General features: G+C 39.6%; 1 protein-coding gene across 19 annotated transcripts in view; it reads right to left on the bottom strand.

The window, feature by feature from the left end:
- CLIP1 (CAP-Gly domain containing linker protein 1) overlaps nt 1-25,769 on the bottom strand; it is a 167,419-nt gene that overhangs the window by 63,741 nt on the left and 77,909 nt on the right. For 12 of the 19 annotated variants that reach the window (XR_005213978.1, XM_037816721.1, XM_037816717.1 and 9 more), the window contains 7 exons: nt 14,711-14,835; nt 12,445-12,667; nt 8,618-8,815; nt 7,932-8,035; nt 5,979-6,039; nt 4,662-4,694; nt 1,513-1,617 (listed from right to left, as the gene is read on the bottom strand). Coding sequence is in view for 18 of the 19 variants with exons in the window: in XM_037816721.1 (XP_037672649.1) it covers nt 1,513-1,617; nt 4,662-4,694; nt 5,979-6,039; nt 7,932-8,035; nt 8,618-8,815; nt 12,445-12,667; nt 14,711-14,835 (849 nt within the window). In the remaining variant the exon portion in view is untranslated. The remainder of the gene's footprint in view (nt 1-1,512; nt 1,618-4,661; nt 4,695-5,978; nt 6,040-7,931; nt 8,036-8,617; nt 8,816-12,444; nt 12,668-14,710; nt 14,836-25,769) is intronic. The other 7 variants (XM_037816722.1, XM_037816729.1, XM_037816734.1 and 4 more) reach the window with 2 other exon arrangements.

Below are 25,769 nucleotides of genomic sequence, written 5' to 3'. Positions count from 1 at the left end.
AAGCAAAAAAAAAGAAAGAATAAAAGAAAAATCCTTCCTTCAACAGTCAGTCATACTTAAAGGAACTCGCTTTCACTAGTCCCTTTATTTCCCAGATCAGTCATCGGCTTTCAGGTAATGCAGAAGCAGCACAAAATTTCCACTTTTTTTCTCTTACCACTTACAGAGGAGAAATCTTTAGTTTTGAAGCTGACTCAGAACAATTTTTCTACTTAAAAAAATAAAAACTTATGATTTAGTGAAGAAAAGTTACTAATTGTCTAGAATTTTGGATCAGTCAGTGATTTCTCACCAGGAAAAATTTCCAAAAATACTAACAATTCAAAGAAAAAAATCAAGAGACCAAACTTATCAAAGACAGAGTAACTTTCAAAATTGTAAAGGACCTGGACAATTTAGCCACTGACAGTCAAATTCCTGATTTTAAAGACGTATGCACACATATGCTCACATGTAAATGACTCAGATTCATTACTTCATAACGCTTTTAGCACATAACTACTTCCACTTCAGTCGAACTCCATCCTGTAGTGTTAGAGCTCAGACTCTGGACCCAAAAGGCCTGGATGAAAAGCCCAAGTCCACTGTGACTTTCAGTTGGGTAACCTTGGGCAAATCAGTTAAGCTATCTGTGCCTCAGTGTCCTCATCTATAAAACGAGGACGATACTACTACCGGCCTCCTGGGGTTGTGATGAACTACATCAACACTTGTAAAGCACTTAGAATAGTGTCTGGCAGGAAGTAAGCGCATTTAAATGCTTTATTATATAAATAAACTAAAACATTACTAATGCACTGGCTTCAGGGGCCAAAGTGACCTGGGAGTAGTAAAGAGCCATTCTGGCCCAACATACTTTTCCCTCCTGAGATTTTTAACCTATTGGGTGACAGAGAGGAGGCGGATGCAAAGATAGGTCAGGTGACAAGAAAAAAAAGATAATGGCAGGGAAGTCCTTAAACGCTCATTAAAAAGAGTCAGTTCTGGATGGACTGTATGGTGTGTGAATATAAAACTGCTTAAAAAAAAAAAAAAAAAAAAAAAAAAGCTAGCGCTTAGACTGCATTCTCCCAAGAGGTCAGGGAAGAAGGCAGAAAAAGAGAGCTCAAGTAAAACAACAACAAAAATAATTTAGAAAACCCAATAACTAGGAATATGAGAACAAGAGGACAATTGACAGCTTATAGCAAGCTGAAGACAGGTATTTCAAGGTATGCTACAAAATACCTCAAATGCAGTTGTGGACGTCCCTACACTCTATAGAGTTGTAAAGTTTCTGATCTCAATATGGGTTGAGTTAAACCAAAGAAATGAGTTTTTCCCACTGGTAAAAAGTTTGCCATAAAACCCCTGTGCCTTCTCATCAGTTAAGCTCACCAACATTTGAAGGATACAAGACCAAATGCAGGCTGAACCACTGGGTCAAGGAAGAGGCCAACGGCAAGACACATCCCTGACATGTCCATCACTCACACACGGGGCTCTGCTTCGTTAAACAGCGAAAACCATTACCCTAGTGTCTTCTAACTCCCTCTGGAGTTTGTCAGCTTTGGTCTTTTCAAAGAGCAGGCTCTGTTCAAGCTCCTTAATGCGGGCATGCTCCAGTTTGGTCTGCGTCTGTTAGTAAAAAGGAAGAGGAAGAGAACACAACAGTGCCACCATCACATGCCAGCAAAAGAGGAGAGAGAGCAGCATGCAGGCTGAGCCACCAGAACCTTCCGCCAAAGGATGAACAGGAAGGGTAATGGAGGAAGGAAGAGGATGGAAATGAGATGAGGAAGTTGGGGGTAATGATGAGCACTGAGGACAAAAGGATGAGAGCGGGCCAGGAAGATGGACTGGTCTATAGAGGAAGAAAAATGGAAAATACATGAGATGGATGGAAAGTATCAGGTGCATGCAGCCAAATATACGTTATATTGATCAGTGAAGTTTATCAGCACAAATTAGAATAGTTAATATTCCTCTAAACTATGTTTCCCTCCTCCCCACAATGGCTATTTGATATTAATTTGTATGTAACTGACTCAATGACTTTATAAAAAGTAGATTGTCCCCCAGAATGATACTCACTCTCACCTAAAAATGGAAAAGATAACTTCATACATCTTTAAAGTGTTTCAGTAAGTGCTTAGAGCAGATCCTTGCACTGTGGCAAACAGTCTGACAGGAGCCAGGGTCAAATTTTAAACCTAAGAAAGGGGATCCAGAAACGAGAGCTGAGGAAAAGGTCACCAGTGGCCTTGCTGAGATGGGTGAGAAGGGTCTGCAATTCTTAGCAACACTCTCACCTTTGACAGGTAAGAGGAGCCACTAAAGCCCTACTGTTCTTCTAAAGTGGACTTCCCAAGGGCTATGTGACACCAGATTTACAAAGAGAAATAAAGTAATAATTATCCTCCGCAGTCTCCAACCATCTCTGAAGCAAGTCATTAAAAGAGGCACAGAGCAGGAGAAAAGTTTAGCTAGAACTGATAAGGGGCTTATCATTTTTATCCCAAGAGGAAGTAGTTGTTGGTGACTCCACACAAAGGCATGAGTCTGAACTCCAGGCAACAAGACCTGATCAGATCCTAAAGGGCCCCAAAGCCTCTGAGATCTCAGATAACTCTGCACCACCCACAGTCACCTGCCTAGATGTAACCTGACCGAGAACCCAAAAGATAACCTTTTTTACAACAGGTTTAAGTGCAGCAGAATCTTTATCAATTTGCCATAATCCACCTAAGAACCTAAGGTTCTTAAACTTCCCCCACACCCCCCTCCTACTGGAGAGGTTATCGCTCAATCAACTGATAAAACCTATGGACAGAGATCCTCTCAGCAGCTGCTAGTTACTTATATTAATTTAAATAGTTTATATTTAAATCATAATTTAAAATATTTTTTGGCACTAACTGGAGAATTTGGGGGAATGAGAAAATGATAACAAATGCTAAACAAATAGAAAATAGTTCTGAGCTTAAGTAGAAGGTAAAATGTAAAAATAAAGATTATAAATATCTTCATTTACTCTAGTGGCATTCTGGGGATTTCATTGCATTCAAGAGATCGCTTTGCTTGTGTACCAGTTAGAAACCATCATGGGATATTTAAAAGGTGAGCAAAAATTTAAAAAAAAAAATTCTTCATCTGCTTCAGCTCTTTACACTTCAACAAAATTAATGAAATAAAATTCAAAACCTAATGGTCTGGACAGTCCCTTTGGTCCATTAATGCCTCAGACACAGTTGGTCAATTTCCCTGCTTTAAAAGAAAAGAAAAGAATCTAATCCAAATCTACATAATTGGGGTGACAGCCTCAGGAACAGAAATCCAAAACTAATAGTAAAAAGCAGAAGCCAACAGAACCTTCCTTCTCCCCTTGACACTGAGCTATAAGTATTCTCTGGGTGAAAGGTCACTACTTCCAGATAAACAAACAAATTTCCATTAACTGTGAACTGCTTCTCCAGATGACTGCAACAACACTTCTTTACAGGTGGGTATGTACAGAACGATCTGGGACTAGTCAGATAGCTGCATTTGATCAATCATCATAAAGAGAACACGTGCTCCACTTCCCTGCCACAGTATGTGGGGAAAATGTCACACTCGAGCAAGACAACCCTCCTTTAAAAATTATGCCTTTCTTAGAATAAGACACAGAGTAGAGAGGAAAGTCCTGGGACAGGGAGCTGAGAAGGAAAGCAAAGGCTCTGCGAGAAGCGCACGGTGAGGCGGGGGAGCCCCCATGCAGAACTGGCACAAGATGCAGCAGGAGCCCGTTTGGAAGGAGAGATGAGACCCAGATCACTGAAGTAGCTTAACAAAAAGGAACTCTTCAGAACCAATAATTTTTTTTTAAAAAAAGTTCAGTCTTGAGCTTTCTCTTTCAGCTGCCAGGAGGTGGTAGGAAGAGAAGCAGCTCTCTGTATTAATTTTGTTCTCTCGTGATGGTAAATCAAAGCAGGCTGTTTTAGATTCTTTTCAGTTGGCATCACAGCTGGCAGGATGCACCGAGACATGGTGCTTTCTAGGCCACTTTGGAGGGGTTTTTATTGATTGCTTGATACTAACCAGAGGGAGGAAGGAAAAGAAAGAGACCTCTAGTCTCACAATTTAGGGAAAATACTGTTGTAACGAATAAGGTTGAATTTCATGTCAGTTGCGTTGGCAGACATTGGCCAGCAGGGGGCGCCCACATAGAAGGCTATCAGTTTTGGGAATTTCACGTTTCAGTTTTGCTGTCACAGAAAATAAATTAGAGAACTTGGGAAACTTCCCCTAGAAAGTCTAAAAAATTCCCTCATCTAATGTGCTTTACGTGTCAGTCAGCTATAACCTCTTTCGGAATGATTCTATTGAAATTAAAACACATTATAAATTGGGTGAAGAAGACCAGGCCCCCAGACAAAACTCGGGTATTTTTTTTTTTTTTGACAAAAGTTTTTATAAAGCAAATATTTGCCTTTTCATTAAGCAAATTAATTTAGGGAGCTTAGTCATTACATACAGTTTCTTCAGGATACAAAGGTAATTGCTTTGAAAGCCACATGCACAGAAATATTAAGGTCAATGTCCAAGATCAGATAATGCAGTTAGTATATCAATAAGCATTTTAATCTGTAATCAATCTGTGTTAACAAGGGAAATATCCACACAGTGAAGTGCCCTCTTACATTCTCAGGATCTTCAGAAATCTGGCTCTTTTGCTATCAGTAAAAAAATAAAAAAATTAAGGAACAACAAAAAGAAGATTCAACTAAAGTTACAATATGTGTTAGGGTTCCAAGATAACTTTATTTGATTAATTTCAGGTAAGTTTATCAGACAGACTACACTAGCCTAGTGCTTGTGTAAATACTTTAACTTGTTCCCCCCTCCCCTCAAGCACCATAGGCTGAGTTCTACATGAATCAGATGATGATATGAAACTTCTAATGAGACTCTGAGTGTTTTTAAATGGATGGGAACAACACAAAAGTCAACTAAAGGAATGTGACTGTATATGAAATGAGCAAAGAGGATATCTTAATAATCCATTAAATTCTGGGTCCTATAAAACTAGAACTCAGAAAATGTTCCCTTTATTCCCTGTTGACTCTAAAAGCATATTTATTTCCAAAGAAATAAGAGTCCCTGTTTTGGAAGGGCCCCTGGAATTTAAGCACAGTGTGGGCAGTCAACAGTAAAATTATAATGGTAGCAAAAACATATATTCTGAGAAATGCACAAACAAGTGTAATTTTTACCAAATTACAGATTAAAGAACCAAAAATCCACAGAACTTGAAAAGTTAAGTGATTTACATTTGTTGTGTATCTAGCAGTGGCTTGAAAAGCATCGAAATCATTTAATTCTGGAGTCTAAAAAACTAATGTGTATCATTGTTAAGAAGCGATGAGAACCTGATGCTAAAGGAAAATCTCCATGCAGTTAAAATAAGCCAACAACGTAAAATACGTTGAAATATAAATTGCCCTTTGTTTTTTGCTCTAATTACTTTTTTTAAAAAATCAACCATTTATTCCTTTTCTATGGTTATAAAGAAATAATCCTGCTCAACTGAAAAGTAAGGCTTCAATAAAACAAGTTTTATTATGGACAATTATGATGCGATAAAAAATGCTCTTTAAAATGCAATTTCTCACAACCACAAGAACAAATATATTCTCACTTAGGGTTGCTTTAAATGGAGGGCACACTGCTGGATTTACAGTTTGACTGACTCCAATTCACGTTTTTGAAGCATGAGAAACAAGTAGTGAAAATTTCTCTCTGCCCCAGGAGTCGGGGCGCCGCGGTCACAGACTGACGCCGTCCCTCAGCCAGAGTCCAGCGCAGAGCCCAGCGTGGCGGAGGCTGGCTTCCTGCCAGGCCCTCTGCTGAGGGCTGTGCATTCCCATTGGCACAGTTATTTCACACGTATTTCTGAGTACTCGGACCCACAAAAGCTTTAGAGAGCGGGGCGGGGGGGGGGGCAGGGGGCATGTTACCTCAAGGTCGCCTTTGGTAATTGATTCTTCTTCAACCCGGAACTGAAGATCTTCAACCTTCCTGTGGAATAAAACCCAACAAAGCACTTAGGAAGAAGTAACAGGGACATGTCTGCTCAACAACAAAAAAAAAACAACAAGAAAAACACTATAGTCGATACCCTGGTGAATTCTGCAGATGATCAGAAGACAGCAGAGTGGAAAGAAATGCCTTAGAGAAAGAGACAATAAAGAAATGCATTTTTAGACCTCAGGTTTATAAATCTAAGAGCTCAAATTATTTAGGAAACTCCAAAACTATGTCCAGGGACTGAGGCTGAGGAAGATCGACCTGTTGGTCACACTGCAGGAGCTCTAATCAAGACAAGATCAGCCTGAAAGGAAAAGTTGTGATCATCACAGAAATAGCTTTGAGATTTCGAGATTGCAGTTTCTACTTTCCAACAACAGGGAGTGGTACAGAGCAGCAATGTCTCTCTATATTACCCACATCAGATATTTCAGGGTAAAATGTACACATATGTCACAGGATTATTCAATTCAACAAATATGTATCATGTGCCTTTACTTACAAGCACTGAGGTTAGCAGGCTGCCCCGTGTGGCCTCCATGACAGCACACCATCTGCCCCAAGACTGGGAAAAAAGGGTTGGGAAGGATTTGGGGACTTAAACCAAGGATCCTTTGATTCTAACATGGACATTTTCTTCACGTTTTAAAATCTGATATCAGGATGCATGTTTCAATCAATGCCATCACACTCAATGAAATATGATATTCTGAAGATTTACAAGATCCAGGTTAACATCCACATTTTTACAAATTCTTCACAAAATTGGGTATAAGAGAAGGAAGAAAAGAGGGACAAAGTTCATAACCTACATGCTAAAAAAAAAATAGAAAATCTTTCAAACTCACCAGCATTTCTAGCAAAATTTGAGAATTAAAACATCTTACTTGGTTAAATCAGGAATATCATCATAGGTTAAAGTCCTCAAGCTCATGACAGAGCTGGGGGACATTTCAACTGTCTGCAGGCTAAGAGCTGCTTAAGAACAGACATGAATGGTCCTGGTGCCTCAGCGTTCAGGAGGGCCAAATGGCGTCTCTCACTGCCTCTTGTTTACACAACCCATTTTTAGGACTCTGAGAATTTCCTACGCACAGGGTTTCTCTCTCTAGTGAGAAAGTAACTTCTGCCATGAGACACTGGGTTGCGCCGCCTCTGTATCTCCTGCCACGACAAAGGTTAGGACCACCCTAAGCACACAGCAATACGAGATTAGACTGCAGCCGGTTGCTGCTACCAGAAACAACAGACAAGGCCATTAACTGCACGGGGACAAACTTCCCATACCCCAAGGAATTTTCAAATGGTTTTTGTGCACTTTTTTCAAAGGTCTCATTTGTTTATTGCCTCGATAATAACCACATAATTTAGCACTTGATTTTGTGCTGACTTGGACAATGCTCTAGTTGTTTCACATATGAAAAAGTTTTGTTTTCCTAGTAAGGTACTTAGTTTTGCCAAGGACAGACACCTGGTATCATCCACTAGACAATGCAATTTTATTCGATACGTGGAAGGAGTTTTGTAAACGCTAGGAACCTGGACCTAGAATATCCTCTCACCAGGAACGGCCTGGGCAGAAGCGAGGGTTTGAATAAACTCCACAAATTCCAACTAAGGGGTTATCCTTAGGATGTTTGGCACACAGTTGGCACTCAATATTTGTTAATCAGGCCATGACTAGATGATTCCAAACTTATTTTAAAAAGTCAAATAAAGCGAAGCCTCCTCACACAGGATGAAAAAGTTTGATTCCTGCCAATCACAGGGTCAATCTTCTCATCTTAATGGTGGATACCAACGGGGCTGCTCATGGGGAACTGTTCCCTAAGACAATTTAAAAGGAAAAGGCCACACTTGCACCAGGAAACAGTCTGGATCACCTTTTCTCTTCTTCAAGTTGGTTAAGAAGCTCCACCTTCTCCCTGTCAGCCGCCTCCACCATTGTTCGCAGCTGGTCCATCTTGGCCTCCAACTCCAGGACATGCTGGGAAAGACAAGGATGTCAGTGAGTTGCCCCCTTCTGACCAGCTACAGGCCCAGAGAAACCTCCAAAGAGCTACAGCTAAGTGGTACCATGGTGGGTTGGAATAACTCTAAAACCCTTTTGCGTTAAAATGCTTTATATGATCATTTAAAGGTTACTCTTGGCAGCTTTCCTAGAAAATAGATCATGAAAAACCATACCATTAAAGCGACAGGGGGCAACGTTAAAACAACTCTCATCTTTTTTGAAGCCAAAACACAAAGAAAGCATAATCTACAAAACAGGATTTGTAATCACTTTTAAGGTCCTAGTAATGAGCTGTCCTAATGCAGATAGGCTCTGGACATAAAGATGAAAAGAAAGACTAAGGGAGAATCAGGAAGAACAAAACTTCATCTTCATGATGATGGAAACTGGTGCCACAGACCACAGCTTGCAAACAAGCCCAGCAAGGAGAGTGACACTCATTCCCAGTGCTCTCAAACCAGCTCCCCAGATCCAAGCGCCAGACCGGCCTCCCGCCGCGGCACTCAACTCAGAAACCATCACCTTCTCCACCACAGGATCAGCACCAGACTTCACCTGATCGTGTCCATCCCGAGCCAGAGCTAGCTCCTGCTCTATTTCCCCCACGTGGCTCGTGGCCTTGGCCACCTCCGCCCTCTCTAGATCCCGTTCAGCCAGCAGCTGCTCAATGTGCTGCTGCTTCTCCTTCAGGGCCTCTTGGAGGGCAGTGGTGCCGGAGATCTTCCTGGAGTACCGGGAGGAGGTTTCGGTCAACTGCAAAGGAAAGTTAAAGAAGTGAAGGGCAATGATGCCACCAGGGAAGCAAGGAGGGAGCCAGGCATGCATGGTGGGCGTCTCCTCAGCAAAGCAAAAGCGATGCCCCAGCTCGTGGGCTTGCCGATTATCAGCAAAGGCTTTTCATCAAGAAAACTTCAGTCACTTAATTTCACAAAGAGCCAATGTAAAGAGGTCATGGAACAATCAGGAAGACATTTAGAAGGAGAATGAGTGGCTCTAATCAAAGGCACCCTGAGCCTAGTTGACAAGGCTTGTAGGAATCCAGAAAAATTCCATGGAACCCATTAAACAAGTTTCTCTAAACTCCATTTATGCCTGAACTTTCATGAATAGAGATCTTCTTGTTAAGACGTTTTGCCCAATCTTTTATCCTTAAACTCAAGATTGAGACTTTTTTTGACTTTTTAAGATTCTAAATACCATCGAGCACTGAGAGGCTACCCCGGGAGTCACCAACCCTCCTTTGATTAAACAGCTGAATCTTTGTCACATTTCCTTCATCTTTATTTCAAAATGAAAGACAGCCTCGAGGGCCTGAGTCCAATCACCACAAAGACTTACATGGTTAAGATTAAGAGGAAAACAACTATATGCGCCTTCAGAAGTGTGAGAGACTGTGTATGTGTATGCCTGGGCATGTACACACATAAGAGAAAGGAAGAAAAACGAGATGGGGAGAGAGGAAAGAGATGTGGAGAGAAAGAGAAATAGGAGAGGGGAGGGCAGAGAAGGAAGAGAAAGGTGGAACGGAGAGAAAAGGGAGAAGGGGAAATGATGGAGGGTGGGAGAAGAAGACAGGGTGAGAAGTGAAGAAAGAATGTTTCAGCCCTGTCCATCCATTGTTTTTGATGTTTCACATATCTGATTCCTCAATCCTGAGACTAAGTCATGTGAAAGCACAGAGAAAAGTAATCTGTTAAATGTAAACAGGTAACTGGCAAGTTGAATAATTTTCTTCCAAGTTAGGCCCCAGAGGCTGGTAGGTAGTTAAGAAAAGGCCTCATCCCTTGGTAAGCGTTTGTCCAAGGCCATTTGCTCAGTAATAACTGGCTCTAGATCAAGTCAGCCTTGACTTCATCTTCTGCAATCAAAGCCTCATTTGTTGCCTGAATGCTCTCATCTTAATCAGTCTACCTGAGCCCCTGTCACAGGAAGCAGACAAAGTATCTTTCATCAATTAATAATTAGGCAATCTGATAACTAGGCAAGTAAAGGAATCCAATCAAATCTGAATTGTCCTTTACTGTTCCTATTTAGTGAAATTTCATGAATTACTTACATATTTTGGGGGAAATTCCTGTTCTCTCTTTTTACCATCGGACTGTCACTGTCCAATTTCGTGATGTGGTTAAATTATACTTTCTCTTTCTAACATTTCTTCCTGAGCATACTAAGTCCCAAACCATGCACAGAGATGCCCACATGGTAAACTCAAAGGCACTGTGGGATATTTAAAAATTTCAAGGGCAACATAGCAATTTCTGTTGGACAGCAAACTACTTACAGCTCAAGAAAATTCACAGATTCAACAGTAGACAGTACTACATTCCCTTCCATATCATGTCTTTGCAAAGCTGGGTTTTAGCTACTGCCACGATAAAAAGCAAGCACTGTGCAAAAATCAGGGTGGGACAAGAAATGCAGGCGGCAGTGTCCAATTCGACAGCAAAGCAGGAGAAGACATGCAGCGCCCAACAGGAACACACAGCCAGAAAGGAAGTAAGTGCAATTGTTTAAGAGTGAAATAAAAACATTATTTCTTCATCCTATTTATGCATATCATTTTCTTTAAACATCTACCAATTTCCCAGAACATAAATTGTTAAGTTGTTGGACCTAATTACTTAATAAATGGAACTGTTAGCTATGTCTTTTGGCCAAGGGGCACTAGGAAAAAATAACTGAGATACTAAAGGTCCCTGACCCCAGAAAACTTGGGAGCCTCTATGCTCAATACTTTCAGAAGAAGATTTTGCATTAGAGAATCCTGAAACTTTTCTATATATATGCATGGACTATACTTTTCAGAGACATATTTGTGGGAAGTCACAATTTCAATTATTCTCTAGTCCTGTCCTAGCATTCCTTTATGGTGATTTCTGGTTTAGAAACTGTAGCCACCCTATATAAACACACAAAAATAAGCAGTCTTAAAAGGAAGAGACTCATCATCTAACTTTTGTCAATTTTCTTCACTAAATGAGATGAGCTAAAAGGAATCAGGACTGTTCTGAAAAGTAAAAGGAGAGACTGGAGGAAGCAGGGAGTGCTTGATATTTTCCAAAGAAAAGAACACTTACAATCACAAGGCAATAAAAATTACTCAAATAAGAATTCCCAGTGCAAAGGAGACACTTCATGGAAATGTTTCTGGATTAGCAAAGTAGATCAGATGTCCATATTAGAGTTTGCCGATCCACTCTGAACAAGGCTTTGCCCAGACAAAGGGGTTTCTTCACCATTTCACTGTTCTTGTCATGCTTTTCTCACAAAAGTCCATTTGCAATTTTTCTGTTGAAAATGAAGACTTTCTTCCCATTTTGAAAAGATTAAAAGAACTAGTCCGAGCACGTATTTATTTCACCTAAACGTAAGAGGAAGAAAATCCAGCTGACTGGGAAAGGAGCATAGTCCCCACACATAAAAAAAGATTCTGCTGCCTGTCCCTTTCCCTGCCCAACTACAACAGAAGACAGGGCAGAAAGAGATTACCTCCTACACCACTTAGTCTAACTCCTGGTCTTTCTTTCACCATCGTAAAGCCGAGTTCCTAAACCCAGTTGGGAGTAGACTCTTTTCTGCCATTTCAATCACAAAACAGTATTTGCCTCACTTCAAGTAATGAACTTAAAGGCTGTATATGAGGCCAAAAATTATTGCTTTTGACCCAAATAACACACCACATTAACAAACAGAATGAGGTGCTGCCTATTTTATTTTAATTCTGATGACTCTATTTCACTGCCATTAATGAGGGAGAAAAGGGGGTGGAGAAAGAGAAGGGAAGGGAGAAGGAGAGAAGACAGGAAACAAAATAAAACATGGCTCTTCCCAGGATCCTTTCAAATCCCAGGAGTTCCCCTCTGCATCCTGGGGCCTAAGTCAGGGACACCCCACACATCAACTGCTTTCAGTGGGCTGGACTGTATAATATAATATTAGAATTCGAAAAACACATCTTTTCTCAAAATACATTAGTTCCTAAAATTGTTCAGAAGTCAAAGAAAAAGAGACCTACACACTTGAGGAAAAGAATTCTCCAGTTTTCCTGTCCTTGTTTCCCAAATAATTTCAGAGAAAAGAATACATCCCCTATATTAGGCTAAGCACTAGTTACTACAGATTCACCAAGAACTGGCACATTTTAAAGCTTTAAGAATGTGAAGGGGGCAGTTAAAAACCCTTTTCTATTTCAAAAGTAAAATTTCTGGCAGAAGTCTCATTTTTCAAAACTTACTTCAAAGAGCTTGACAGCAAGCTACGATTAACATTCACTACAGGACTGGGTGGATTAGTATTTTTTTTAAAGCAAAGCAGGTGAACTGACAGCAGGCATTTCTCCCGCCCAGGAAGGAGAAGGCATTGAGGAAGAAAAGGGAGCTTACTAATCCTGTCCGACTGGGCTTGCTGCTTACGGAGGAGGCCACTGAGCTCATGGAGCTAAGGGAGGAGGCGGAGGGGCTGCGCTTCAGGCTGGCAGGGGTGGTTGCCATCACTCGCCGCACCGCAGCGGCCTTGGCTTTGGCTGGCGTAGTGGAAGGGAAGCCAATCTTGGTCACTTTGTGGACAGGAGCAAATAAGCCGTACTTGGGTTGACACTGAAAATACCTTTGGAGAACAATAAAAACAGTAACAAAAAGGCTCTTACTTACAAGAAATAACAATTATAACCCAAAGCTCTCCAAACTCCTAAATCAGGACTAGTTTTGCTATCAATTCTACCAATAAGCTGAAGTTATACAGCAGTATATAGCATTCACATGTACGTGGGCTGACAAAGAACCTCAGCCATCTTTTAGAAAATGCATTTATAAGTAACAAGACGATACCCACACACAGGATTCCTCAGCTGTTAATGAGGTTCTATGCAAAGGGAATAAAATACTTCTACCACCTGAGAAATGTAAAGCAGAGGCGTTGAGAAGTATAGTGACCTCACTTAATACAACGTCAAACAAAGCAGAAAGAAATCCAACAAGCACCTAACACCAGCAGAATCACTAAAGTAAATATTGAGAAATATTAACTAGCAATGTCAATTATCAGTTGGTTTGAATTCCATCACTTGGAGAATTCCAGAGAATTATGTTTTATTATAAAGAAAGGATGGCTTCACAGGGACTCGAACAGATACTCACATACCGACGTTCATAGCAGCATCGTTCACAATGGCAAAAAGGTGAAAGAAAGCTAAGCCTCAATCAATGCAAGAATAGATAGACAAAATGTGGTATATACATGCAATGGAATATAATTCAGTCGTAAAAAGGAATGAAGTTCTGATCCAGCTTACAGCATGGATGAACCTTGAAGACATCGTGTTGAAAGAAATAAACCAGACACAGAAGGACAAATATTCTATGATTTTCACTTATATGAAATAATCAGAACATGCAAATTCATAGAGTCAAAAATTAGAATACAGGTTACAGGGACAAGGATGGGGCAGGGAATAGAGAATTGATGCTTAATTGGTACAGAATTTCTGTTTAGGGTAATGGAAAAGTTTTGGTAATGGCAGGTGGTGACTATAACACAACGCTGAATTGTATACTTGAAAGTGGTTAAAATTTACATGGGAAATTTCAACATAAAATGGAAATTCTAGCACAATAAAATTAAAAGCAAAACAAACAAAAAAACAGAGAACAGTACAACACAAAGAGTGACTACTAACGTAAACTATGGATTATAGTTAATAATATAATTATAATATTGGTTCATCAATTCTAACAAATGTTCCCCATTAGAGCAAAATGTTAAGAGGGAAAACTTTCGGTGTGGGAGGGTTAGAGGGGTATATGGGAACTCTGTACTTTCTGCATAACTTTTCTGTAAATCTTCAACTGCTCTAAAAATTTTTTTTAATAAAGTACTAAATAGACAAAAGGAAAGGATGCCTTCACAACTGTTGCAACATCAAGAAATTCCGACCTCCAAAAGGCATATCCTTCTAATCAATTTGTACATGTTTTAAAAGTAAAATGCTATTTTTTTAAAAAAGGAAAGTAAAATGTTAACTACAACACTTTAATAAACAAGTTATGCCTTAACGTTTACTACCAAAAATAATGCATCATTTACCACACCTGTTCCCAAAGCCTTCAAAGCCTTCTGAGAAGTTTTTGTGTGGGAAATTCTCTCTGCGTTCATTTGTATTGTTTAACTCTCATCCTGTCCCCGGCAGAGGAGAGCACGGTTCTGTTCATGATTGAAGAGGTCTGCCCGCTGTCTGCTCTCTTGCCACAGGACAGAATTCTAATCAAATACTAAGACACATTTTAGATTCTTTTCCTAAAAAAGGTGGGTTTCCTACTCTTCATGCCCCCAACCCTGACACCAAGGTTCTCTTTCAGAGGTGGACAGCCATAGAAAGCGAGAGAAGCCAAAAGGATGATGTATTTCCTTTCTATGTTGAAAATAAAGTGAATGTTCAAACAGAATCTACTCACAGGTATTATACATATCACTACAGAGACAGCCAAAAGAACAACTCCAATTCTAGTAGGGAAAAAATCACTACCTGGGTTGTGGTGGAGAAAAGTGCAGCTCCTCAAAATGCTCATTTCCACTTTATTACACACACTTGGTGAGAACTGCTTAAGCACCCTTAGCCCTGGAAGAAAAGATGCCGCATGGTTCCAAACCAACCTTGTTCCTGCCACAGCCCCATCGTTCTTTCCGAGAGGTTCGTCCAACTCCACGCCGCACCATTCTCCCTTGGCAAAGTCTGTCTCCCCAAGAAACCGGACCACTCCAGCCTTGGTGCCACCAACCTGGAAGAAGAGAACGTTAAAGAGAAAAGGAGAAGAACATGATTCCCTCACTAATCTTTTGTAGCTCCAACCAATAATCCCATACTGTCTTCTGTCACTCCATCACAGCGTGTCCTATCTCTACCTTCTCTCCAACTTCAAGAGTTCTGTTGAGGAAAGGCTGGCAAAAATGATCCGTGCGATTTATATTACTAGAATGATTCAATACCCGCTATAGTCCAGTGAAACAGCCCACGTAATACGTAGTAATTACGGCTCTCCATCTAATTAATTATTCTTTTCCTTAGAAAAACTTTATTACCCCAAAGGGATTTTCCTGCTTCAAAATAAGCATTTGCTACAAAAATAAAACTCTTACGCCACTAAAGAAAAAATGAAATTCACCCTTTAAATTAACAACTGATATGTTTACTTTCTCATACTTCCTTCACATCTTCACAAATGGAAAGCAATATAATGTAATATTAAGGGCAAATACATACACACTCATGTTTATTTTTGGTCTACCCAACTTTATATAAGAATTTAAATACTTTAAAATAATTGACTCTGTTGATTATTTTCCACTGTGAGGTTCTCAGTTTCCTTGCAACTGCTAAAATTACCATTCCCCACATTTTAATTTACATGAACTTTTCGAAGCTGCGTTTAAAAAATAACTCTTCAAGTCACTGTTTGACATAATATGCAAACATTAATTACCTCCAAAATTATCAGGATGTATTAATTATTCCTTCCTTTGCCATTATTTTTCAGTTTTAAATACTTCATTTTATTGTGTTTTTCTTTTCTTTGCACATGCACATGCACAGACATACACACACACACACAGAGATGTGTTTCTGAGTCTTTCAAGGGAGAAAAGTTCAACATGTGTGCTGCTGCCACAGCATTTCAGTTACTGCTACTTCGCCATCTTTATCGGATGTGCTAGCACTGGTTGCCCCTATTCTTCATCTTCAGACTTTCTCACTTTTTTCTAATATTTTTTCTTAATTTTTCAAAAAAAATACAACTTCCCCCAATTATTAAAAAAAGTCACTATGGGAAATTAAGCACATTACAAGCAAAACAATAAATCTGGTATCTGTATGCTCAACACCCCAAGGCAGCCACTGCCCACACTCGGGTTCATTTTCCTTCCGGGCTATGGTAGCCACACAGTATTTCCAGAGGAGACGTGGACCACAATATGCACGGTGCCCAGGTGTCTTTGGGGATGGTCACTTTTCTCTTATTGATTTGAAAACTCTTTGTACACAATTACTTTCAATCAGTTTTTGAATAGGCAATACACCCACATGATTCAAAAATGTTTAAATATAAGTATGCATGGAGGCAAGAGTCTCTCTAACACCCTTGCCCCACGCCCCATCAGCCCCCTCCCCACCACTGCGTTGATTTGTAGCGCATCCTTCCTCCAAGAACTTCTTCACTCATGTAAGAGCACACATTAATTTATATTTTTATTTTCCCCTTTTGTTTTTACACAAAAGATAGTGTACTACATATACTGTTCTGCCCCTTGATTCTTTTCACATTAAACACAGAGAACTTCCTTTTACATTTTTATAATGGCATCTTATTTCACTGTATAGATGCATTCTAGTTTACTGAATCAGTCCCCTATTGATAGACACTCAGGTTAAGCTACTTTAATTTTTTAAATGAATTTCAAAATTATTTTGGTAAATTCTAAAAAAAGTCCAACATAATTGTACTAAATTCAGATTACCTTGGGAAGGTCATCTATTTTACTGATCTATGCAAGAAACCAGCTTTTAAGTTTTCACCTTTTTTTAATGTTCTCTATTTTATTTAATTCATTTTTACCTTAACTATTTCCACTTTCCTACTTTCTTTTGGCTTATAGTTCTTTTCATCCTAATTTCTTAAGACCAATGTTAAGTTTATTTTTAGTTTTTCTTTTTAATATTAAAGGCATTTTATCATTTTTCCCTGAATATAGCTTTCTAAGAGTTTTTGAATGATGCACATCTTGTTTAGTTTTGTTTTACTCTTTGTTGAAGATGGAAAATGTTAAAGACTCAAGGCTGTCTACCATGTCTCTGAAACGAGGAACGTTTGGAGAAGCTGACTCAAGGAACCAAAAGAGTTATGATCTAACGGACCCTAAGGAGGAAGCCTCTCTGGAGGAGCACAGAGGACAGGCAGCTCAGGGACACTTCACAACACCCTGGGGTCACGATACAGTGCCTCTGAGGAAGGACCAAGTTGGAGGAAAGACCACGGGGCTTCGCCATGGGCATCGCTGCAACCCACACTGCCAGCAGAACACCGAGCAGGCACTCAACAACCACGTGATGAAAACTGAAAGGCGAATTTCTCCATTGGGACCTACACAGAAAAGGCCACCTTTCCAAGTTCCTGAAGTAAATGAATTAAAAAACAAAAACACATTGCATGGCTGAGGTTGAATCTAATTTCTCTGGAGCAAGCAAAAGAAGAAATCTAATACAGGACAAGGGCTCTCCAGTCAAAAAAGACAAATTCAAAGGCCAGTTCTGTCTATTAATTGGTCAATGTACTTAAGCTCTAAATCTAAGTTTCCTCAATGGTAAAATGGGAATACTTATAGGACTGTCATGAGGATTAAAAGAGCTAATGCACATGATATTGCTTAGCACAGAATCTGACTGATAGTGTAAGAGCCCAATCTATTTTAACAAGACTGCTAGTTCTAGGCATGGCAAATCTGACCTTTTAATATTCTTGTTGGTATTTATGGAATCTGCAAATAGTCACTTACATAAAATTGACCATGGTTTTCTCCTTCTTCCTCCCCCACAATTCTAAAAAGCAGTTCAACCAACATCATATGAACAGAACACAGCACATTAGTTTAGAATGATGCAATCTCTTCAAATAATCTGTTGAATTCTTTGGGGGTGAGTCTACGCTAGTAAAATGACAATTGTTTTTCCAAGAGGAGTCTAACAGGCTGTGGCCAGTAATTCTCTAAGCAAACCACAGGCTTCATTCAAATCACAAGTTTTATAAAAAATAACCAAAAATAACAGCTTAGCAGTTATTGCTATAAATTCAAGTAGTATAATATACTTTCACCCTGAAAAAAATATATACTATTCCAAAAGTTTGTTTGAAATAAATTACTAGTTCCTGGAATGGACAGTTTCCTTATAACTTTTCATCCCACCAGATTTGGAACTCTTGACTCATAACAGCCAATATAGTTTCCCTTTCCCTATAAAAGATCATCAGTAATATTCAAAATATCTTCAAAAGAGAAAGAAAGCCACATGATGCCCTGGAATCACTCAAGTGCTTTTCCACTTAATCATTCTATAGTAAAAAACTTTTCTAAGCATTTAAACATGATTTTGTAAAGTCTGATTTTACTTCTCATGTGTCTCAGAAATCTAGAGCATTCTAGTATTTGCATTTACATTAAATATAAGCCACTATTTTCAAGCCACATTGAAGAAATCTAAATCCTAGAGGCAGATATCAGGATTATCAAAGAAAAAAATTTCCAACATTGAAGCAAAAAACAAGAAAAAAATAGATTCCCACGTCAAATACAAATTATTTACCATTTATTCTCTTTACTTGCAGAATATAAGCATTTAACTCTTAACATTGTAGTCAATCTAAGTCAAAATAAGAAGTCACTACTGGGAGCAAATTAATTTAAACTAGAAACTCAACTAAAGGAAAGCCCAGCTACTATTTTCATGTTTTAGCAAATCTCAGATTATTAAATTCTCATTCATTCATTCAATATATATTTCTGGAACAGCTGGGCTCTGGAATACAATATTAGCTGCTGAGAGAGAGAGAAATTTAAACAAATAATTACAGTAAAAAAAAAGCGACAAATGCTTGAAGAAGTTACTACAAAATGTTGTTGGAACAGAGATCTTTCCTATAAGCTCTTGCAATAAATAAGAACACTGATAAATTCTACTAGGCTAAAGAGTGGGTCCAAAAACAGAAATTAATTCTCTCTCCCATCTATTCATTATTAAGTCCCAAACAACTCATTTAATCTCACAGTGTCTTAGTTTACAAAGCAATAAAATGCTCAGTGAGTGGCAATGAGGGACTGTTTCACAGGAATTTTGTGAGCAACAAGTGTTTGCTAAGTGGCTTCTTATCTGCCATATTCTAAGTTAAGCAGGTTATTAAAACAGGTAAATATAGTTAATTATAGTTTACCAAATATAAATTAGCCCTGCCTTAAAACTCAATCACCCATGAAATGAAGAACACAGACTAAGTCCCTTATATTCTCTCAACTAAACAGCCGTTCCAGCTTTGGGCAGCTCTACTGGGCAACTCTCATACACAGAAAGGTAAAATCTTCATCCCCCAGGTTTTACTCATTGGTCCTAATTCTACCTCTTGTTATCATACTTTACAATTTTATTCCTCTCCACCAAGGGTATAACGTGGCAGCTGTATTCAAAACCCTCCAATTATTTCAAGACTATTTAATGAATACTATGTGTCAGGCACTGTCCTAAGTGCTGGGGATACAACAGTGAATGAGACTGGCAAGTTTCCATACTGAACAGGGAGAAATAGACAATAAGCAAGTAAATAAAAGAAAAGATAATTTCAAATAGTGAAGAGTGTTATGGAAAAAAAAAAAAAAATAGGGCAATGTGACCGTACTGTGGAAGATGTCTTGGGTTGGGGTGGCCAGGGAAAGGCTCTGTGAGGAGGTGGCATTTGGGCCAAGAGTCAAATGACCACAAGGTATCAGTCATGAGAAGACCCGAGGGCAGAACATCCATGCCAAGGGAGAATAAATCCTAAGGTGGGAATGAGTCTCGAGGTGAGTAAGAAATGGCCTAGAGTCCAGAGAAAGGGGTGGTGGGTAAAAGGAGGTGAAGACGGAAGGGTGGGCAGGGTCCAGACCACACTGGGCCCTGTAGTCCTAGGAAGGAATTTAGGTTTTATTTTAACGCAGTGGTAAGCCCCAACAGATAAGACTTCGGTCGATTTTGGTCACTGCCACATCTCCAGCGCTTTGAACAATGCCTGGCACGTAACAGACACTTGGTATATTAACGGAATGAACTGGAGGGTGTTACATACAGCTTTATATCCGTCATATTTGCTCAAGGATAAAGAGTCCCAGTGTTTTATTCCTTTTATGACATTGTTTTGAGTCTTGCAATCTATAACGTGATCTTAAATAAAACCCCTTAAAAATTAATACGATGAGGTCTAGAGTAGCTAGTAAACAGCCAGGAACAACTAGTGAACAGTCTGGAACAACTGGGGGACATCTGTCACTGGACATACATCATACAGCACTCTGGAATGGGTGAAAGGGCCGAGATCACAGCATCGAACTGTAAGTAAAGCCCCTAAACTGCAAAGCTGGTGACCCTCCCCCATTGGCTGAGTTGGAACATGTCCCTGCTGAGAGCAAGGAAAGGTAGCTCAACTAAGCTCCACCTGCAGTTTTAGTTAACAAATTTGGACCACTGAATACATGCTTCAAGTACAGATAAACCTGGAGCAAGCAGGAAAGGTCTCTCCCAGCAGACAGGAGGCAGGGCTGACAGAAAAAAACAATAATAATAAATTAATTAAAAGAGGCTTTTGGAGTCGGCTGAGCTCTGACTATTGCCAAGAAAAGGGGCCCAAAGAACTGGATACCAAACTCTGGCTCTTGACTGATGAAACTGAAGGGCTAGAGACTGGCTCTGAAAAAGGGATTTCCTTCCTTTTTCCTCTCATTCTGAGTAGCTTATTAGAGAAAGGTTCGGGCATTTTCAGATGCCAGCGCTGACCCAGGCAAGAGTGGAGTTAAGATAGAGAGACAAAGGAAGAAGTCAAGTGAAAGAGATAATTCCCTAAAGGGGTTATCTTCCTAAGAAAAGCAGGGGGTGGGGCACTGCCTTAGAGAATTCAGACCCCAGGGACCGGGGGGGGGGGGGGGGTGGGTAAAAAAAAAAACAGAAACAGCTTAAGCTTGGCTTCTGACACTCTTGGCCCCTGGCCGGACAGGGTACGCTGAGAATTAAAGGCACTGCACCTCTTTATGCCAGTGGGGAGCTGCGGGCTGACAAGCGCCACCTGCTGGGCACGACAGGAAAGCACAGCATCTAGAGGCCTCACAGGAACCTGCTGGGTTTCATCATCTTGGAAACTTGATACTGATTACACCCTCCTCCTGAGACCTGGGCCCGTCTGGTCTGGGGAACTCTGACTGGGGTAATCAGGGAAACCAGAAGCCTAGACAACAAAAGAGTACATGTCACACTAGGAAAAACAAAGATACAGCACAATCTGAGGAACAAATTTACAACTCAAATGAGATACCGGAGTTCAAACAACTAATAAAGATTTTCAAACAAATATGCTAAATAAATTCAAAAATCAAATAAACGAGTTGAGGGAAGATACGGCAAAAGAGATGAAGGACATAAAGAAGTCATTGGGAAAACATAAGGAAGAACTCATAAGTTTGAAAAAACAATTGGCAGAACTATGGGAATGAAAGGCATAACAGAAGAGAAGAAAAATGCAATGGAGACATACAGCAGCAGATTTAAAGAGGCAGAAGAAAAGAGTCAAGAACTAGTGAATAGGACATCTGAAATCCTACACACAAAAGAGCAGGGTCTCAGGGAACATTACAACATGAAGTGCATGAAATATATGTGTCATGGGTGTCTCAGAAGGAGAAGAGAAGGGAAAGGGGGCAGAAAGAATAATGGAGGAAATAATCACTGAAAATTTCTCATCTCTTACAAAAGACAAAATTACAGATCCAAGAAGCCCAAACAGAATAGATCCAAATAGACCTACGCCAAGATACTTAATATATCACATAATCAAACGTCAAAGACAAAGGCAGAATTCTGAAAGCAGCCAGAGAAAAGCAATCCATTACATACAAGGGAAGCTCGATAAGACCATGTACGGATTTCTCCACAGAAACCATGGAGGTGAAAAGGCAGTGGTATGATATATTCAAGATACCGAAAGACAAAAACTGCCAACCAAAACTGTCCTTCAAAAATGAGAGAGACTTTAAAACATTTTCAGACAGACACTGAGAGAGTTTGTGACTAAGAGACCTGCTCTACAAGAAATACTAAAGGGAGCACTACAGGCAGATACGAAAAAACAGGAGAGAGAGGTTTGGAGAAGAGTATAGAAATGAAGGCTATCAGTAAAGGTAAAAAGAGACAGCGAAAAAAAATAAAAATAAAATAAGATATAACATATAAAATTAAAAAGACAAAACGGTAGACAGACATTACTTTGAGTGAAATTAGCCAGAAACAAAAGGACAAATACTGTATGGTCTCACTAATATGAACTAACAGTAATGAGCAAACTTTGACAGTTAAAGTTGAGTACACACTGGGAATGTACAACTTAGTGAGTTGTCAATGAATCCTAGAGTGGTCAATGATGGTGATTAAATGTATAAATGTATAAATGTAAGAGTGTTTTTACATGAGGGAGAACAAATGAATGTGAATTTTGCAAGGTGTTGAGTATTGGATGGTATTGGGGAAAAAATACAATCAACGAAAACTAGAGTCTACAGTTCACAGTAACATTGTAATATGCTTACACTAATTGCAACAAAGGCAATATTCCAAAGATAAATGTCTGTAAGACAGGGGGATATAAGGGAGGGGTATGGGATTCTTGGTAGTGGTGGTGTTGTCTGAACTTTTTATTGTATTTATTCTAATTTTTTCTTTTATTTTTTTATTTGTCATTTTTTTTTTCTCCTCTTCCCCCTTCTTTGTGGAAGAAATGGATATGTCCTGATACAGACGGTGGTGGTGACTGCATAACTATGTGATTATACTGGGAACCACTGCTTGTTTACTTAGGATGGAATGTTTAAAAAATAAACAGAGGGATACAAGTGCTGGAGGAAATGTGGAGAGAGGGATATACCTAATCACTGTTGGTGGGGAAGTAGAATGGTGCAGCCCATCTAGAAGGCAGGGTGGTGGTTCCACAGGAAGCTAAGGATAGGGTTGCCATACGGTCCTGCAACCCCATTATTGGGTATATACTTGGAAGAACTGAGAACAGGGACCCGAATGGACATCTGCACAGTGGTGCTTATGGTGGCAGTATCCACAATTAGCAATGGAAAGAGGTGGCCTAAGGGTACATCAGCTGATGAATGGAATGGCGAACTGTGGTGTATACATACAATGGAATATTGAGCAGCTATGACAAAGAATGAAGTTGTGAAGTGTGCAACTAGGTGAATGGACCTTGAGGACATTATGTTGAATGGAATAAACCAGAAATGAAAAGATAAACATTATAATGCCTCACTAATATGGACTAACTATAATCTGCAAACTCTGAGGATTGAACCTGAGAGTAAAGGATATCTGGGGATGGCTTATGGTAAAGTTTCCTAGAGTGTAAGCTCTTACAGCAGTTGCATCTATTCCTGAGTGATAACGGTTATTTTTAAACTCTGAGATGCTGAGCTCTTTGTGTAAAACCTGGTTGGTGCCTGGAACTGTGGGTATCCGTGTGACACCTGAGACTCAGAGCCAGAGTTCGGCAGCTATGAGTTCAGCATTACCCCACACAGCAATTGTTAAAAAAGCTGAAAAAGAGATCAGACTTCAATTAGAGATATGAATGAAATGGACATAGTTAGGTCTAATGTAAATCATAGGGTAAATGATGATATTGGCTGTGTTTTAAAACTTCATCTTCTATGTGAGACCAAAGGAAGAGATGTTTGTTTAGTGGAAAATCTGTATTTTCTGTAGCATGCTATACAATTAAATGTGTATGGTCAGTTTATTTAAACACCATAATTACATGGAACCTTGAATAGCAAGTGAGATCTGGTTTGTTTGTACAGGTTGTGTGAAGCCCCAATACATCCCAGAGTAATTTGGGCAGAAGATAAAGAAGTACTTGCAAAGCCCCTTTGAGGGACTGGGGAAAATGTGGAAATATTAAACTCACCCACCTAGGGAACTCTTTATATTTTTGCAAGCATTGGGGACTACCAATTTAGTAGGATGAGCCCTCCATCTTGGGGCTTGCCCTTATAAAGCTTGTTACTGCAAAGGAGAGGCTATGCCTACTTATAATTGTGCCTAAGAGTCACCCCCAGAGAACCTCTTTTGTTATTCAGATGTGGCCTCTCTCTCTCTCTAAGCCCACTCGGCAGGTAAACTCACTGCCTTACCGTCTACATGGGACATAACTCCCAGGGGTGTAAATCTCCCTGGCAATGCAGGACATGACTCCCAGGGATGAGTCTGGACCTGGCATCATGGGATTGAGAAAGGTTTCTGGACCAAAAGGGGGAAGAGAAACGAAACAAAATAGTTTCAGTGGCTGGGAGATTTCAAATGGAGTTGAGAGGTCATTCTGGAGGTTATTTTTATGCATTATATAGATACTCCTTCTAGTTTTTAGTGTATTAGAATATCTAGAAGGAAATACCTGAAACTGTGCCGGTTTGAATGTATTATGTCCCCCAAAATGCCATTATCTTTGATGTAATCTTGTGTAGGAAGACATATCACCGTTGAATAGATTGTAATTCTTTGAGTGTTTCTGTGGAGATGTGCCCCACCCAACTGTGGGTGATGACTCTGATTGGATAATTTCCATGGAGGTGTTAACCCACTCATTCAGGGTGAGTCTAAGTTAAATCACTGTTGCCATATAAATGAGCTCACAAACAGAAGGAGCTCAGTGCAGCTGAGAGTGACATTTTGAAGAGGAGCTACAGCCAAGAGGGACACTTTGAAGAATGCACAGAAGCTGAGAGAGTAGCTACAGATGAGGGACAGTTTGAAGATGGCCTTTGAAAGCAGACTCGTGCTCTGGAGAAGCTAAGAGAGGACAAACACCCCAAGAGCAACTAAGAGTGACATTTTTGAGGAACTGCAGCCTAGAGAGGAATGTCCTGGGAGAAAGCCATTTTGAACCCAGAACTTTGGAGCAGACGCCAGCCACATGCCTTCCCAGCTAACAGAGGTTTCCGGACACCAATGACCATCCTCCAGTGAAGGTACCTGATTGTTGATGACTTACCTTGGACACTTTATGGCCTTAAGACTGTAACTGTGTAACCAAATAAACCCGCTTTTATAAAAGCCAATTCATTTCTGGTGTTTTGCATTCCAGCAGCATTAGCAAACTAGAACACTGTTGAACTGCAATCCAGTATCCTTGATTCTTGAAGATGATCTTATAACTATGTAGCTTATATGGTGTGACAGTGTGATTCTGAAAACCCTGTGGCTCACACTCCCTTTATCCAGTGTATGGACAGATGAGTAGAAAAATTGGGGACAAAAAGTAAATGAATAATAGGGGGAAGAGGTATGAGATATTTTGGGTGTTTTTTTTTAAATTTTTATTCTTATTTTTATTTTTTGGAGTAATGAAAATGTTTAAAAATTGATTGTGGTGATGAATGCACAACTATATGATGACACTGTGAACAACTGATTGTACACTTTGGATGACTGTATCATATGTGAATATATCTCAATAAAATTGCATTAAAAATAATATGATGAGTAGAAGACATATGCAAGATATTCTCTTATACCTCTAACTCCTTAGATAAACAAAAGATGACAGACATTTTGGCTAAAAGATGACAAGGTAATCCCTGACTTGAGCTTTACCTCCTGGAACTGTTTAATTTTCCTTTCTGAAAAACATTTTAACCCCTTCAGGATCCAAGACCCCAAGAATAACAAGAAGCATGGAAGAAAAAAAAAGTTTGACCTGATTGCCTCAGGGAATAGGCACAAAATGCTGTTTTTTAAATATAAGTTCTCAAGCACCAAACATCTGACATTTTAAATTATAAGCATGAATTCAACAAAAATTTAAATTAATTAAAAATACATAGATGAATAAATGTTGTACATCCATAAAATGGGATACTATTCAGCAATAAT

Source organism: Choloepus didactylus, chromosome 23 (genome assembly GCF_015220235.1).
Source record: "Choloepus didactylus isolate mChoDid1 chromosome 23, mChoDid1.pri, whole genome shotgun sequence".
NCBI lineage: Eukaryota > Metazoa > Chordata > Mammalia > Pilosa > Megalonychidae > Choloepus > Choloepus didactylus.
Note: the sequence above shows the minus strand (reverse complement) of the source record. Positions and strands in the feature narration are given on the sequence as shown.